Source organism: Poecile atricapillus, chromosome 1 (assembly GCF_030490865.1).
Source record: "Poecile atricapillus isolate bPoeAtr1 chromosome 1, bPoeAtr1.hap1, whole genome shotgun sequence".
NCBI classification, from domain to species: domain Eukaryota; kingdom Metazoa; phylum Chordata; class Aves; order Passeriformes; family Paridae; genus Poecile; species Poecile atricapillus.
The window spans coordinates 135,716,594-135,734,733 of NC_081249.1; the positions used below are offsets into that span (position 1 = coordinate 135,716,594).

An 18,140-nucleotide genomic window follows, 5' to 3' on the forward strand; every position below is an offset into this window, starting at 1 on the left:
GGAATTAGAGCCTATTGTTAAGACAAGAACCTGCACTTTTTTCATGCTGTGAGTTGATTCTCTTAAGGACTTTTGGAATTGATCATCAATCATTCTTGATGCTGAGTACAGAATCCATTATCTGGCAGTAATGGTTCTTTACTTAAAGAGAAAATTCTGCCATCCTGAGGGATCCTGAGGGGGTGGGGGATTGAAATGAAAGAGCTTCTGAAGTGGTACAGTGGTTGTGTTGTAGACTACAGAGTGTGTAAAGCAGTCCTGGCACTTACAGGAGTAGCTGCAATGCAGAGTGAGAGAGATTACAGCCCTCCACTTCATGTAAAAGTAAGTACAACTAAAATATCACACAGCAAAAGCCTTACCTATCCCAAATGAAGGACAGTAAGTCTTCTGGTGACTGCAGTTGGATCCATTTTGTCTAACCCAAGCAATATTCCCCATGTTACCCATGCTTTTGCATTGTAGGGCTTCACACTTCTACAGCTGACAGTCCCATCTGTGTCTCTTAATCTCCAAGCCTTGCTCTCATCCTTTTACATGTCTTCTTCACCTAACAAGGTCATTCATTCCTCTTCTCTCTGCATACCACTGTAGCAGGAGCTCGTGTTAATTAGGTATGTGGGGCACAGGGATTTATTCCCAGATGTTGTCTCTGCCATATAATTTTGAGATACTTCTTGACAATGAAAAGTAGAGCTTTACTTCTCCCCTCAGGCCTGCCTTAAAGTAGAAAAGTTGACTTGTTTGTGGGTATGAACCTTTCAGAATCTTGTCAGACATAATTCAACAGAAACAATTTTTTTTTAATTAAAGCAATCAAATTCTTTTCCTAAGCCTTTGAAAGAAGCAATGTTCACTGATGAAATCAGAAGAAAAAAGGAAAATGAAAGCTTGTTCCCCAACGGTTGTTTCTAAATTGTGCTTTTAAAAAAAAGAAAAAAGATGTTTCTTCATTCCACATTGTATCCATCTCTCAGCCACTATGCTTTTAGTAATTGATCCTTTGCAGTATTTTTTGCTCTTTAATCTTGCTTTTGAGTTTCTGGATTTGCCTTTCTTGCATGCATATCATAATGTTAATATTTAACTTCCTTAGCTTTACAGTTAGCAAGGGTTTAAAGGACATCATCTTTTATTGATTACACAGCTGTAGTGGTGATTGCTCCATGTGTTGGATGACCTGTGCAAAGTGATATTGTTTTGAAAGTGTTATTGCAATCTAGTATGTTTGCATATGGAGCAACTTTGGAGACAGAAATGCCTGACTGTTTTACCCTTAGAAGTGCACTAGGATAATTTGTCAACACTTACTGTCTGAATTTGCTCAAATAATTCCAAAAAGCAAACTTCTGTCATTCAAGCACAGCAAAAGAATTTATTTTCTAACTTTCCCAGATGTTAACAAAATTTAGATGTACACAGATCCCACATATGCCAATCTTTTCATTCTTCCTTTAAACCAACAATTTCTTCAGCCAACCACAGATCTTTTTAGAGGATTAAAGATTTTTAAAAAATGTGCATACATGTTAGAGGTAAATAGTATTGCACTTTGAAATTTCCAGTTAATTTAAATGGGGAAAAAATGTGGTGGCCACAATTTTGTCCCTTGATATGCAATCCAAGTGTTACTGTTTGATTTAAGTAACAGCTCTTTTGGAAATAATTTTAAATAAGTTCACACATATTTCTTTTTGCTTTAAAATTTAGTCTTAATCTTAGAAAATTTTATCAGAAGGCAGGTATGTGTGTTCAGCAGAAACTAAATAGATAAGAATATACAAATTTTTTTTTTAATTATGGCAAAGATATGGAAGATGTTCTGCTATTTTTTCACGATGAAAAGTTCCAGGCTTTTCTTTAAAACTGAACACTGTCACATGAATATGCATTACTTTAACTAAATATCAAGGGATTTAAAATTCATGTTCTCAAATATTTACTTAACTGCCCTGATGAAGATAGTTGCTTAAAAGGGCATAAACTTCCACTCTCATTGGTTAAAAGATAGTTTATGACTTCATAGCCTGTCTTCAATTCAAATCATGCCAAAAACTGAGGAATTATATGATATCTAGATTATTTTAAGGCATGTTAAAAATGTATTAACCCTCTGAGATTTGCATTTTTTATGAGAGATTAATACTCATTTGCATGAATTTGTCATCATTCTGTCTTTTCAGAAAACAGTCTCAAAGTCTTGTATTTGTTCTGTTGGTGTACACGGTCAATTGAGAGGAGAAAGATCCCTCTGCCAAGTATGAAAAATTAACTCAAAATTCAGCAGCACTGTTCTTTGTTCTTCACTTAACTTGGTCCCAGTAGATGGAAAATAGTATATAGTTCATATCTTCATGGGACACTGGAGGTTTGGAAAACTTACTGCTCAGCCATAGATTCTCCTTTAGCATAGTTAACGTCTCTAATTACAATCCTCCCTGCCAAGGATGGAATTTATTATTTCTTTCATATAAAATGATCTGCTGTATTTGGCTTGATAACTTAAATTTATTACTGTGCATCTGTAACTACTACTACATGCCAAAAAACTATCCCTGATCTGTGTTTCTTTTATTTTATAAAAGGTGTTTGGTATTCAGGTCCTCCTTTTGCCAATACCTTTGATGGTGTTTCTTTAAGCAGCCAAACCACTCATTCATGGTAGTAGTGGAAATTGTAGGCCTGATCAGATTGTCATCTAAGGAACCTGAGCATTCTTCTGAGGCTACTTGGAAGTGCAGATACTTTTCTGTGTCTCATTCTCAGCATCTTGTAAAGCAAATGGAATCCAAATTGTGCTCAGCTTTTTCAGGGTACAGTCTCCTACTGTAGTTACTTTCATTGTCTGAAGTTCTGGTTCCTCACAGACAATTCTGCTTCTGTCTGACCTAAATAATTTCTCCTATTTTTTGAGAGACAGCAGAGGCAGCATTTTATTCCTAAGGCAGTTGCAGACCTGGGTCAGTTTTACATCCCCAGAGTCCTGCAGCCTGCAAATTTTGTGCTCTGCCTGACTTAAGTCACTTGGGAGCAGATCTTTCTCTTCAGTCCTGTCCTTGTCCCATCCTTGGTGCCTTCTGCTGCTTCCACCCAGTGCATGTTCCCTTCATTTCTCCTTTGCTTCCACGTATGTCCTTTCCCCTGCATGGGACTCAACCAGGGCATCTTAGCAGCCCTCCGGAAACAGGACATGAGTACCTGCCTGGCACAGGGCCCCAGGTGAGACAGGCCTGAGGTGGAGGCCTGGAGGAAGAACTGCACTCCCGCTTTCCTGAGGGTGAGGAAAAGATGTTCCTGCTGGCTTTTGTGTTTCTTAAATCTGCTGAATGACATTGCTATTGACCTTGTGTTGTGCTGGGATGATTTGAATTCAGGAATGGTTGAAGAGAGCTTCCAGAAACAACTGGAAGAGCTAGGAATGTTATTTAATTGCTTTAAGATCATCTGACTGTTCAGAAGAAGATGGGAAAGAAATGTGATTTTTTAATATGTACTTTTTTTAACGAAGGAGGTATAGAAGAATTAAGAATATCAAAGTAGGTGAGTTTGTACTCAAAATTAATTTTCCTGCTGGAGTGGATCAAACTTCATCTCCTATACACTGAATTAAGATTAACTGAATCTGACCAGGCTCCATATCCAGTATAACAGTTTTCCCTAACAGTTTTGCTAATAATAACAGTTAATAATAATAACAGTTTTGCTAATCTGTGTTGCACTGTGTGAATAGAGCTGATTTGTATACTTTGAGCAAGAAGAAAGTCTGCAAAGTTTGATGCGAGTAAAAGAAACCCCAACAAACCCAATCTGACACACAACAGAAGTAGCATAGTTTTACTTTTTGTTATTTACAGTGAAGCCGAGCAGCAGATGTATTAGTGGTTCTGAGCTTTGTTCAGCCTCACATCCAAAGATAAATAGCCTCACTTTTTCAGATCCAGAGCTTATTATGTCAGTTCTTAGAAGAATGAAGCACAGTGTTTTACTTGGAGTGCTGAATCTGGAAATGCTTCAGCCTCAATTGAGTGTTACTTAAACATTTCAGGAAATGGACCCTTAAACTAGCAGTTTTATCTTCAGAGATTTTATTTTTAGGGTGAACCTGCTGGTTCTTGAAACAAGCCTGTAGGGATAAACAAACATTAGTTTTCATCATGTTGAGAAGTATTTTTAAGCAGAGACACTCTGTCTTGTCTGAGATTCTGCACTAAGGCAGATTATTGGGTGAGCTGGAGCAGAATGTAAGCTTTTATGTATGGTCTAGGAAGCAGTAATACTTTTACTGTTTCTTGATGGAACATTACCTTATAGGAATCTATTAGGACCTGTGTTTCTTCTATGAAGGATGGGCATTAAGCTTCTGTAATGTCAGTGCAGTGGTTTGACCCTGACTGAGGAAAGAATCACATGTTGGCTTCTCAACAATACATGTTTTCAGTTTTCCTTCAGAAACTGTAATTCTGCAGAACAGCAATGTGTTACTGAAGGCACACAGATATCCAAACCTTCTGCCTGAATCTAATTCTAGCCTCTTCTATGTCCTCATTGTCTAAGAAATAGTTTTTGACTTAGAAATCAAGGTCTTGTTTTCTTTAAGAAAATTTTTGTCTGGTCCTCTCATATCCATCAGTTTGAGTAAAAATCTTAAATGTACAGATAAATGTTTACATCTTTCTGCCTTGTGTGTGATTAATTCTATTCATAGATCAATATCTAACTGTAACTTTGTGGGCTCATTTTTTTTTGGTAAAGAACCACCATTCTGGTTATATTGAGAAATAAAGCATGCTTTCAGCTGTACTTGACATTCCCATAGATAATTTGCCAGTGTACCACTGTGTAAACACTCATGTGGGTCTCTCTATAAAACCTCTATGAACTTAAATGATAATAAGGGACATTATTAACATGTAAAGCTCTATGCATAGAAATATGTAATGTTTGTTTTCTTCTATAGCCACCATAAAGCACCAGAAGGTTTTGAAGCTTATGATTTCTTCAGATGGGGATGCTTCTGAAAAGCTTGACGTTGTCCACTGTGTCTCCTGAGATCTGTAAATTAGGAATAATATTCTGTCCCTGCAATTCTATCCAGCAAAGTATTATTGTTTCCAAATCACTTGGGAATGCTGAACAAGGTGCTCTTTTGAAGAGCCCAGAGCAATGGCAGAAATGTCACTGAAGTTCTGCTTGTCTTTATTGGGCTGGTGCATAATGGCAGAAGGTACAAGGTCAGCAGGTTTGTGTGAGGTTGGTGTGGAAGTGCTGAAAAGTGTCATCTATCAAGTCAGTAATGAAGTATTGTGAAGAAATCAGTGAGAATGATTCTGTAAAACTTACTGAAAGCAATACACCCAGAAAAACTACTGTCCTGAAAACCTGATACTATTAAAATAGTAAAAATATTATTTTTGCCTTTTAAAACTGACAGAGCAAGGTTCAGGCAGCAATGGAGAGATTACTAGAGAAAGATGATGCTTTCTTATAGATTTTTCATTTCTCGGCTGCTACTTGGATATTTTAACAGCTAACTGATTGATTTCTCTCTTCAAACTGTGTTTATGAGTTCTTTTATATTAAATAATCTAAAGACCTTAACAGAATTATTTTTGAATAATATACCCTGTAGACAGGCTTATAGTGTGCTCTCCACTGCTCTCAGATGCATAAATCTTCAGAGTAAAACTTATTTCAATGTTAGTGCATTCTTTTGATTCTCTAGGACATACACAGTAGCTGTCTTTTCCTGGATAACCTGTTTGCTTTTGAAAGAACTCATGGGATTTGTGTTAATAAAATCTGAATTCTTTTATGTGCAAACAAGGGATACAGTGCTATGCAACATTACCACCTTTTAAAGTTGGAAGTTATAAATTGTAAATATGGTGTTATTCAGTGGAGAGAGGAGATGAGTAAAAAGGTGCTTAAGTGATCCTGACAGAACCAGTGTGGTGAAAGCTTAATTGTTCAGTCTGTTGTTGACATTTTTTACTGCACTGTGTAATGCTGTATATATATACATATATATACACACACACAAATAACATTATGCTGTTACTGACTCTGCTAGGTTTTTCATAAACTTATGCATTCTTTCAAAATTATTTTAAAGGCTAATATCTAAGGATTGTTAAATTACAGGGCATCTCTGCCTTTTGCAAGCTGCAATTTTAGAGACGCAAAATCTGTATAAAATCTTTTCTCTTTTCCTTTTGTGTTTTTATTTATTACCATTGAAGGCATCTTTCAGCAAAACTGTGAGTTCAAAACTGATAGTTTCATGACTAAATCATTCAGTAGCTTATAGGATATTCAGAATTTTTGCATTTGTTTTTTAAAAATTATCTTCTAAGAAGCGCAGAAGGCCAAAAAATTCCCACTTTGGAACCTTTTTTTAAAAATGTCTCTAAATTGTATTGTTTCCTGACATTTTGTCTTACCTAAAAGGGTGTAATTTAAGAAAAGCCTTAAATGGCAAGTGTCAAGGCAGCTAAAATTAAATATTAAATAAAAGGGGGTTTTACTTACAGGTTATATATACAACCCCTCTGAAAAATCATGTTTTGAAGATGGGTATCTCCCATTCACGGTGTGCTGATAGAGCGGTGGGGAGATGGGCTGGTAATTTTTTGGAAGATATGTACTGAGAATGTTCTCGGGAGTACTCCTGTGAACACTGTTTTGGAGCTATTTCTGTCTATTTGTTTTGCATCAGAAATATGAACTCTTGAGCTTTAGAATATAGCCTTTTATGTGACTTTGCTTATTTTTAGTAAGAGATTCAGCTCCCTATAAAGGGGGAAGATGGGCCCTATCCAGCTGAGTCTAAAACATGTGTTGCCATGTATAGGCACTGTTGATTGTTATGGAGATACAATTCCTGGTAGGTTCACATTTTAAAGCTAAGCCTATTGTAACTGAGGAAAACTGAAAAGAAAATATGTGGTATAGATTTTCAAGCTGAGTAGTATTTTTATTCTTTGACTGAATCTCTCAAATTTGGTATATTGGAAGATAAACTCAATTTTCTGTAGCAGCAGAAAATGATCCTTCATTCTGATTAGAGACCTGTTGCTTCTAATCAGAGTTTTGTTCATGTGAGAAGTGGGGAGAAAATAGAAGGTGTTAGAAAAGAACATTAAAATGCAATGTATGCTCAGTAGTGGCTTCCTTTTCACTAAAGTTTTTTGGTTGAAGAGTGATTCAGGACTAGTAAAGCAAAACACCTGAAGATTAAAAAGTTTAACTTCATAAATAAATCCTAGTCTAAGAATTAAATATGAAGCTATCTCTTTTCCTAGAATGTAAATTTTATTGCAAAAGATATACTAGAGACTGGTTTCTTTATATTCTCAGTGAAAAAAGCATTATCCATGAAGATAAATACTTTCTTCAGCAGGACTAAAGATTGTGGGTTTTACCTTAAAATATTCCAAGGCTATGCCATTTTTCATGTTTTGGAAGAAAAGCATCTTAGAAAAGGAACACCCAGCATAAATCCTGAGAACCTTTCATCTGGTTCCTTTATTTATTCATTGAATGAGCAGTGAAGTGCAGTAGTGTATAGGTGTAGCCACATTAGGGTTGTTCATAGATACACATCTTCGGCAGCAGCTCCATAATATGCATGTTTTGGCTTCTCCTTTACTTTGCACAAGGGAGTGTTTGTTTTAACCCAGTATGTTTGTAACCAGGAGTGTCTGTCACACAAATAATAATTCTTGTCTGAATACCAGAAGTGACCATTTTGTCAAAGTTATGGCAATTTAAACGAACCAGAATGGCACTTGTCTACGTTAGAACATTTATTTGCAAAGTGGACATGCAGGTGACATCTGCCTTTTGTTACTACTCCTGATGATCCATGTAGATCTGTCATTTCTATGTGTTGCATTGATGCTTCAGTAAAGGATGGCATCAATAATCCAGATATTTCATTCGTGCTGACCTTATTTCAGGCTAGCACCACAGAAGCGGCATGACTTGCTCTGCAAATGGTGACAAACTTCCCAGGATATATGTATAGCAAGGCAGTGAGGCTGAGTTTTCAGTGTTTTTCATTCTCTTAAGTGCTGAGGCAGCTTGGTAAAAGAAGAAAGGTAGTAAGTTAGGAGCTGATGGATGAGGAATTAGTCTGGATAGCAGTATAAAAACAGAAGTGAACTGGCACAGAAGTGAAGAGGCAGTAGAAAGAGGAATAAATTAGAAAGAGAGGATGAAAAAATAGCAAGAAATATGAGTTGAAATGTATAGAGTGAGGTGAGGGGTGGAAAAAAGGAAAGCTGGCTATGGTGACCTTCTTGTCACTTTCTTTTCCTCTTTGAGAACCTGAAAATTTATCTAGAATTTTGCTATCACAGATACATTGACATCCCTTGTCTTGTACAGGGGGATGGCAAAATTTATTTATTTATCTATTTATTTATTTAAACCAGTGCATGTCAAGTATTTGTTGAGTCAAATACTGCCCCAGCTAGGAGATAATATATTAAGAGTGCCTGCTAAGCATTAGTTTGAGTCAAGCAAGTGTGCTGTGATAGACCTGCTGCACTTTTACACAGGAACCTTTCCACTTATGATGCACATGGTAGGATACTACATAGATAATAGGAAAATATGGCATATCTTGGAGTTCTTGCCTTCTTTCTTCTACTGATAGAAAAGGAATCAAGTAAAGGGAAAACGATAACAAGAAGGGAATGGGTTATTCCCAAGTTAGGGCAATAGAAACCCATGGGAAACAGATGTGGTTTGCTGATGTACCTCTTCCTGACTCTTCACAGCAACTTTGTGTCTGGCTGAAAAATACAAAGCTTGATTTTCATAAGCATTGAGTATGCAGTTTCAGCTGAAGTAAATGAGTGCTTATTTTTTTGAACACTGGGCTTCGAATTTTTGTTGTCCTTAACAGAGATACATAAAACCAAGTTCATGTTTCAAGTAGGCTCCCTAAGTTTAATGGATAGCAGTGACAATTTGGATGCTAATACTTCTTTTTTCCCCAACTCAAACTTGTAGCTAGTCTCATCACTGTAGATGTGATTTCAAGATGAACTTGTTCATTTTTGCTGTTACATACTGTGGGGGTAAATGCCTAGAGACAGTAGAAAGGGAAATAAATTCTCTCTGCTTGGTCAGGATGAGTGCTCATTAAATGTGGTATATGCCTTAACAGTTTCAAAAAAATGATACACCTTTTATAGAATAGGGTATAATAATTGGTTCCTCTTCCATTTCTAATTCTAAAGCTTGTTCATAAGTATTTTGAGCACACTTTGTGTTGGGAATTTTAGCAAGCAAAATTAAGATTTCGCATTTAAAGCCATACGTTCAGGAACGATGTTGTGTGCCAGGATGTCTTGGCTGGTAATTCTTGTTTTCTGGTCTGGAACATCTTGGTACCATATTCCATATGAGTGTAGTCTCCTGTCATTACTGAACTTGTCATTCTGGAATGGGACAATTTGTTAAAATCTGTCCTTAAATTTTAAGTATACAAAACTGGGTCTCTTTGCATATGTTTCTAGTGGGGCAACTTAAAATTTTGTGTGTCTTAAAAAGGGATGGGCAGGTTCCAAGGTCTAACTTAATCTATTTGAAAAGATGTGTGTGTGAGGGAGCACATGTTTCCATGTGCTAATGTGTTACCATGTGTTTCCTTATGTAGATAAATCCATGCCTGGTGTGGGTTCATTTGACATAAATACAAAAGAAAATCTTTTTTAAACCCGCTAGCAGTAGGAAACAATTTACCAATACATGAATAAGCAAGCCACAGCAAAAGAGAGATGATTATGAATGTTTTAATTGCATTTAGAATAATACCAAATTAGAGAATAAATCTTTTTCAAACTGAGAAATACAAAATTTTTCTCTGTTTCTTGATGAATAGTAGTGAGGTGGAATTTCAGCACTCATGCCATCAGGATAGTGGCTGATGGAAATTTCTTAATAACATGAAATAACATGATTTGAAGGAAATGTTTCCATCCAAATCCTGTCATAAGCAGAGAAATTATGGCAAGAATGAGACCAATTGTGGGAGATGTCTTTGATATATTTTACAAAAAGAGATGGCCAAAGATGCAGGTTAAAAAACGCAGAAGAGAAAGGGCAATGAGACTTCTTGTTTTTGTGTGACATATATGTGGCCTCTATCACTGGCAGTAGTTTGCCATCTTCTGGTCCTCTGACATGTGGCAGCCAGCAGCTTGTTTCTGTTTTGCAGTCAGAAATGCAGGCACTATCTCTGCACTAAGAGGATACAATGAGCTATGAATTTACAGCCTACCAGCTCTTCCACCCCAGTTCTCTTTGCAGAGTTTTGGGTACAAGTAGTACTCTATCCTCACTTCGTGTCAGGGGAGATAGGTCATTCCATGTTCAAAATGTCCATGCCAGAAAGTAATGCCAAGAAGCCAGTGATGGGGAAAATTCATATGCAGAATTACTTAGCAGTGAACTTTTCTTGACAATTTCTAGCTAAGCCCCTTTTGTAGGAGAACTTTCCTGGTGACATAAGCCTCATAGTGGAGAACACAGCTGTGTACAGCCTAGGGATGACTTCAGTTCCTGTGCTTTGGCATATGGGCTTCAGACTGTAGAAATATTAAAGCAGTAGTGCCATCATGCGTCCTTGCAGTTTTGTCCAATGAACATTAATTAATTCACAGAGTCACACACAGTCCCAGAATGAAAAAGGGGCCACTGGAGGCCATCTGGCCCAAGTTCCCTGCTCAACACATCACTGAGGGTTGTGCCCTGACACCTTTTGAATATCTCCAGGGAAGGAGACTTCACAGGCTCTCTGGGAAATCTGTTCTAGTGCTTAGTCACCCACATAGAAGTGTGTTTCCTCATATTCAGGTGGAGGTTTCTGTGCATCAGTTTCTCCCCATTGCCTCTTGTCCTATTGCTTGGCACCACCTCCTGACACCCTCCCTTCAGATATTTATATGCAATGCTTTAGAAAAAAATAGCCTAAGAATGTGAACATGAAATTGTGAAGTGGTTTAGGAAATTAGTTGTCAACAAGAAGATATTTTTGAAACCGTGTTCAACATCTAAACATGGTAAAACTGCTCTTTCAAAAATTTCTGCAATGTAATTTCATAACTGCTTTTAGTGAAGTTAATTCCATATCTATGTTTTTAATTTGTAGGTACATTGAAACCTTGAAGGAACACAAGCCAAAAATTGTCTGGGATGAACAAATTGCTGAACACTATTTTGAATACAAAAAGTAAGTTACATTTATTGACTTACCATTTTGCAAATATTTTTGGGCATGGGCCAGTGGCTGTAGTATGCAACTGAATTCAGCAAATGGAAATTCTGCTGGTTGTGATCTGTTTGTCAACACTGAACTGTGGCATAAAAGAGTGGTTTTTGGGTGAGAGGAGAAAATCAGAGAAAGATTCATGAAATTACATAAACTAGAACAATCTTTAGAAGAGAAGTCTGATGAGTCGTATCTTTAGAAATTATCCATCAAAGTTACCTATTGAGTGTCAGTTAATCAGAGGCTCTGAGATGAGTACTGTGAGCTGTCAGGTAATTACCAATAACTCAGCCAAAAATAGTTCTTAGAAAAATCTATGGTACAAGAGCCTGGTTTCACAAGTCCTGCTGCTAAGATTGTTTAAGCGGCAAACTTCCACTATATGGAATGGACTGTAGAGAAATGGAATGGAAGTAAAACTAAGTGACTTCCTGGTAAAGTTTTTGAAAGAACTGAGAGTGTTAAGGGTAATAATGTTTTTTGTCCTCCCTTGTTCATCATGAAATGACAAGAGGATTCCTGAACTAGGAGGAATCCATTTAAAATAGATTTAAATAAATAAACGCAGCACCATCTTATTAACCCTCTGATAATTTACTATTTTTATGTAAATATACCAAAATATGCAAAATTATACAAACAAATCCTAGTAAATCTGCAAAATTATGTCTTGTATATTACTCAGTGCATTGTTAATGCAAAGACACAACTGAAAGGAAGAATAAAACACATTTTAGTAACTTTTAATAAAAACAATCAAAACTTCTTTATTTCCAAAACAATCTTGTCTAAAATATTTTTAAATATTACCAAAAAACAAAAACCCAAACTAAATCTAATAATCTCCTACCTTTGTATTTTTAGTTTAATTTTCAAGATGTTTCTCAGCCTAATTTTCTTCTGACTTTCATTTATCAGAAAAAATAAATCTGTTGTTCAGCAGTGTTTTAATTTGTTTTCTGTGTTTGTATGAAAGGACAGAGATCTGTATGCCTTCATTTTTAATTGACATCCTCTTGCAAAATTACTTTGTACCAAGCAATTACAGTTTTTTGTGTTAGCTAAAGAGGAATAAAGCAGAAGCTCTGTTTTACTGATCTCTGGTGTCCAGTCCTGTTGGAGACACTGAGCACTAGATGAAAACTTACTCTCAAAAGAGTAACTCTGAGGAAACTCTGTTTGAACGGCATGATTCTGGGATTTGTGTCTGAGTCACATTTCTTACAAGGCAAAATGAATTTGTGGCAAAGGGATAGCTTGTCAGTAGTACTTCTTTTTTCTTTGAAGACAAACTTTGGAGGTTCTTGTGTGGGGGCATCCTGGAGAAATTTTTGATGGATGAAGCCCTCTGTCTGAAAATCACTCTAAACTTGTGCTGTGCTTAGCAGTCAGCTGTGTGGTTCAGCTGGCTGCAGGAGAGGGTTATTTAAGGAACTCCTTTTCAGTACCACTTTGTTTTGCAAAAGCTCAATTATCTTGGACAGGGGTGGCAGCCAGGCCTGAAATATGTATGCCTCCCTAGTGAAGCTTCTCACCTGGAAATCTTGCACGTCTGCTGTGGCTGAGAAATGAAATCATGAATCTCTAAGCAAAGCATACCTAATGGTTTCATGTAGCAGGCAGAGACTGTCAATTACAAATAGTTGCAGAAATCTGAGTGCTTGTCCCAGTGTGCAGGCAAGTATCAATTTACTTGTTGTGAGATTTTAGGAGCAATTCCTTCTAGGTCTGTCCATGCACTCTCCTTTTTCTCCTGGCCTAAGAAAAGTGGTGCTGTGAAACCCCTTGTAACTCATCCTTCTCATTACTAGGGGTTTAAAATGCAACCTTGGTATTTGTGCCCAGAATAGCTTGCCCTGTCTGTATATTTTATACTCCTGGCAGTTAATTTAGCCTGAAAGATAGTAATTCAGGGAATTGGAGAAAATATTTCACAGTTTGCATCAGAAAACCAAATGTCTTCATCTTTTTCAGATGCACGTTTAGCAGGCACAACTGTCTGTTACAATCTGACAGCTTTGTCATCCAGTTGCAACAAAATATCTCAGTGTTTACTGTGATATGATATCAAGCCATCTCTGTTGTGTGATCTCTTCTTGGATCCTCTGTTTTTGTTGTCAGCCTTTTTACAGTATCACAGAATCTCAGAATGGTTACAGTTGGAAGGGGCCAACCTGATTTTGAATTCTAGCGTTAGTTTAAAATCCTGTTACCTATCAAAGTTATTGTGACTATTTGGTTTTCTTGTTTTGCAGAAATAAGGGAGGAAAACATGCAGTCTTCTACCCAACACTGAAGGTAGGTGCCACTTTCTCAGGTCAGAGGGCTGTAAGAGGACAGAAATGTTTACTTAACCTGTTTCATTATTGAGACATTTCAGAAAATGTTGAAGTGAGTTTAGGCTTTTGGGAAAGAAGTTGGCCCTCATGTAAATGTTATGTAAATTACTATGATTCAAAGCTTCAGCTGCCTATGCAAGAAGGTTGTTTTTTTTCTCTCATGCATAATGGAGTTTTGGGATCTCTGAAGATCAAACATGTCTAGACATAAGACACAGCAGGACAAAACAGTGCTGTGAGAGGATCATTTTAGCTCAAATGCTATCAGACATGTTGTTAGCAGATTCTCAGACAAGATACCAAAGAAATTTTCCTTCTCATCATGGTGGGGGGAAGCTTAGAGAACTTTTGCCTTCCTTTGTAACAGGGTCCTGATTCTCCCTGTCAGCTTGCATCACCCTATTTTCTTCAGTTCTGTTTCTGTGGAACATACTTTTTAGTGTTTTGAAAACTTCTATCCAATAATCTGCAGTAGAGCAGAATACAGGATAAAATGGTTAATTACAACCTTGGTTCCTAAGAAGTTACCTTTATGTTTTCTCAAATTAAACTGAAGTCAGTGTGTTAATCTTCTGCTGGGTTTTAGTATTGGAAGGAAATTGCTTTTTTATAGTAAACTACATTGTATTTACAGAGACCAGAGACTTTTTTTTTTATGGTTAAACTAATATGAAATTATCTAAGGTTCTGTTTTCCTGGACAGGATTGTTATCTTAAGCACCATGAGTAAAAGGATATTTCCCCTCATTAATCTAATATAGGTGGAAGTACTATCACATATGGGATATTAACTACCACGTCAGTGTTCTTGCTAGTGCTTCATGTCTGACTGTTAGAAAGTTTCATTGTGAATGTATCAGAAAAAAGATAGCTTGTGCTGTTATGCTATGTTTTCTTCCACCCCGGGGAAGGATTTCACTGTGCCGTTCTCAGTACTAACCAGGTTAAGAACACTCATTCCTGTACATTCCTTTCATTATTTTTTCTCTAAGAGATCACCATTCAACTGTGGTGACTGGTGAATGCATGGAAATAGGTTTTCTTTCCATTTTCCACATGCTTGTAATGAAATATTTTGAGATTTGTTTACTGGTCAAGATTTGTTTACTTCCCAATGGTCGGGAAACACTGAATGTTATTACCTCATGAAAAATGTGTTTCTTTCCCTTGATGTTATAATCATTGCTAAGTTGCTCAAAATTAGTTTGTTCATGACTAGTTAAAAGCACTCATGAATGTCAGGATCAGGATTTGTAAATGATGCTGTGATAATTTATTCTGTTACCCATGGAAATGTTTTTAAGCTCATCCCTAGTGTGAGTAATTTAAACATTGCAGTCCTGCAGTTCAAAGTAAGAAAACCTGAGAGCAAAAGATTGAAAAAGAATTCTTTTTGTTTGAACTGAAAAAAAAGGGCAGAACATGAATTGTTGCATTGCTTCCCTTGTTAACCAATAGCTAAATTAACTCTTCTTAATTAATGGCTGGAGCTCAAATAAAGATACTTATAATTATTATCTCCAAGAATCTCTTTAAAATAGAATTTTTGAAATGTAAATTGTGACTCTGTCCTGGGAAAAGGCAAGGGTAGGTAAGAGATCTTGATGGTATTTGACAAATCGTTCTGATTGTCTTCAGTGATAAAGTTTTATTTTACCCCTGAGATATTTCTGGGAAGAGTTAGAATTTCTGTACATTGTGAAATTATAGCCTAAATTAGAATAGTCCTTTGCATAGTTCATAAATCTGATTTATTTCTGTGGCATTTTGTCAATTTAGCTGGTAATCTTTTATTAGGTCATTGAATTAACTGGTACGATTAACTGTCTTTGACTGAATGATTGCTTTCTAACCAGAGAGTATTTGAAATACAGATGAGGTTTTTCAGTAGCTGGTTCAAGGGTAGATATTTTTAAAAGGCCTGATAATGGCATGTATGGAGTGTCTGGTATCTCTGACTGAGACATGATTGCTTTATGTGTCTTTCTCTTAGTCCATCCAGTTGCGCTTGGAGCTTGCAAAGGAATTGGGCACTGGAATATCCATCTGGGAACTGGGACAAGGCCTGGACTATTTTTATGACCTGCTTTAAAATGAGAGATGATCTGAGAAAGACTTTATTTGCTTCACTGAGGCTCCACCTTCAATTAATCCTGAAGAGGTATCCTGAAGAGGTGATTTTTAAAATATTTTTTGTAATTTATATCATATGTGTATTAAACTTCCATTTTTTTTCCCAATAAAGAATCTTTTTTTGATTTGCCACACAGACATGATTGTTGGTATCTGATAAAACACAGAGTGAAAAACCGCAGAAATTTTTCTTAAAACATGCGAATTCCGAGTCATTGAAAACAGATCAACATATCTGGATGGAGTCAGAGTTGAAAATATTTTCTGAAATGTTTCCTACAAAAAGTAAAATGGAAAAGTTGATGCCATCTGATCAGAGCTTTAGATGGAGACCTCTCAAAGAGCTGCTGGTAATAATCAAAGTAAGAGAACAAATAAATCCATCACATTACACCCAGCAAATTTAAAATGTGCTGGACTCTGCATCTTGCTGTCTTCTGGTAAGGTAAGTGAACATAAAATGTCAGGAGAGGAGACCAATTAGAAGACTTTCCCTCAAGCTGGTAGAACATCAAGCACTGACAAGCTAAGCTATTGGCTCTATTTTATCATGCTAATAAATTCCTTAAGTAGTTCAAAGTCTCAGTAATTTCAGTTTATGACCTGTTTCTAATACAGTTCTGTTTCAAGAGGTGCTCTGTGATTTCTCTGTTCTGCTTAGCCTGCTTGGTGGCTCAGATACAGTATTTAGCCCTGGAGCGTGATGCATTAGTGGCCAGTTTCTGGGAACTGTAACATTCAGCAACAAAGGCTCTAATGGTAATCATGGAGTCCAAGGACATGATGGATTCCATGTCCCCAGTAGACAGAGCCCCAGCAGCTCTGACAACCTCTTGACTTTAAGCAGGCACTGTGAATGTCATCAGCACCTTTGTGCATGAAGTTGTCATTCTTCAGCTGCACACATTGATGCTTTTGTCTCTGTAATACGGTTTTTTTAGGAACCCAACAGCTGTAAAAACCCATCAGTTTAAAAACAAAGCCTAGAAATTGTGTCCCTGCCTCCTGGTTTATAGTATTTGTGTTTGTAGAAATCCACAGGCTTCAAGGCAATTTTTTCTAAGGAACTTAGAGGTGCTGGGAATTTGATGAGGGTGTCATTGGTCACCAGCAGAGACTCAGGCAAAGAGCTCTGTACTCCCACTGGTGCTCTTCTTGCCACTTACAGTTGTCACAAAGATGACTGCACTCCTCTGTTCACATCTACCCTTCCCAGTAATTAATCTCAGCAGGGAATTTATCTGCCCCTGCTGTTTTCAGCAGAATAAATCCCACTGTAATCCACCATTGATTAAAGAACTATTGATCTTCACCTTTCTGATTTAGTTCTGGCATCTCTCAAACTTCTCACATTGTGAGTATCCAGCTGGGCTTACTAATCAGGTTTCTTTCTTCCATACCATTAGTAGTAAGATAATTTGCTACATGAATCCTTGTGTTCAATTAACTTAAACTTTCTAGTTCGTTCAAAAGCAATTTAAAGTCGCTCTGGCAATGGTATCTAGACTAGCACAAGAATTAAATTCTATTATGCTGTTTTTTCTACTTTCAGTGGCACTATTGAACCAGTGTCTCAGAAAAAAATACTCAGAAATGGAAGGGGTTATGTTCTGAAATGGCATCCATTTTTATTGTAACTAATAGGTAGCTTCCCAAATTGGATGTGGGGAAGAAAATGATATTTCATTTTAGCTTGTTTCCTCTCTAGAAAAGACGTACATAGTTTATCGCAATTCTAATTTTTTTTATATTCTGTGAAGATTTTTTGTGAAGTTCATGATTCCTGTTTGTCTCTGAGTACAACTATGTTAAAAAAGCTAAAATTTTTTTCCATCGTTAGAGGTAGAATAAATACCTCTGTGTTTCAAAAAGATAAAACTAACCCTTGCTGTATCATGAAAAATAAATATCAGGTAAGAAATACCAGATAGGATTTTGAGCCATCCATGATACATTAGTACTTCAGGCCAAGAATGTTGCCTTTGTCTCTGAAAGCAGAAGATGTTTGTTGCTTTAGAAATACTATTCTAAAAGAAAAAAAGTTGACATTATTCTTAATAATTAAATTCTCTGTTAAAAAAAAAAAGAAAAAAGAAAAGAAAAGAAGAAATGAGCATCAGAAGGGCTGTGAACCCCAGAATTAATGCAGAACAGCTTCTGATGGGTTGGTCTTGCAATTTCCCTAAATTTTCAATATGTAGGAATGTCAGGTTGTCTTGTAATAACAGAGAATTGAGAAATCAGTGAGCCACAAGAAAAACAGCTTTCTTTTGAAATTTTCACTTCAACACATTTATGAAAAGATGACACAGGAGATGCTGGTATGAAAGGAGATCCTGCAGAGCATCTCCTTTTATGACAAGTGGGGAAAACTGCAGAAGGGGGGA

At 36.7% G+C, this 18,140-nt stretch overlaps 1 protein-coding gene across 10 annotated transcripts in view; it reads left to right on the top strand.

Annotated features, from left to right (window-relative positions):
- CHID1 (chitinase domain containing 1) overlaps nt 1-15,885 on the top strand; it is a 100,980-nt gene extending 85,095 nt beyond the window's left edge. For all 10 annotated transcript variants that reach the window (XM_058845197.1, XM_058845123.1, XM_058845192.1 and 7 more), the window contains 3 exons: nt 11,162-11,242; nt 13,537-13,579; nt 15,614-15,885. In XM_058845197.1, the coding sequence (XP_058701180.1) occupies nt 11,162-11,242; nt 13,537-13,579; nt 15,614-15,712 (223 nt within the window). In that variant the 3' untranslated portion in view covers nt 15,713-15,885. The remainder of the gene's footprint in view (nt 1-11,161; nt 11,243-13,536; nt 13,580-15,613) is intronic.
- The last annotated feature ends 2,255 nt before the right edge of the window (nt 15,886-18,140 follow it).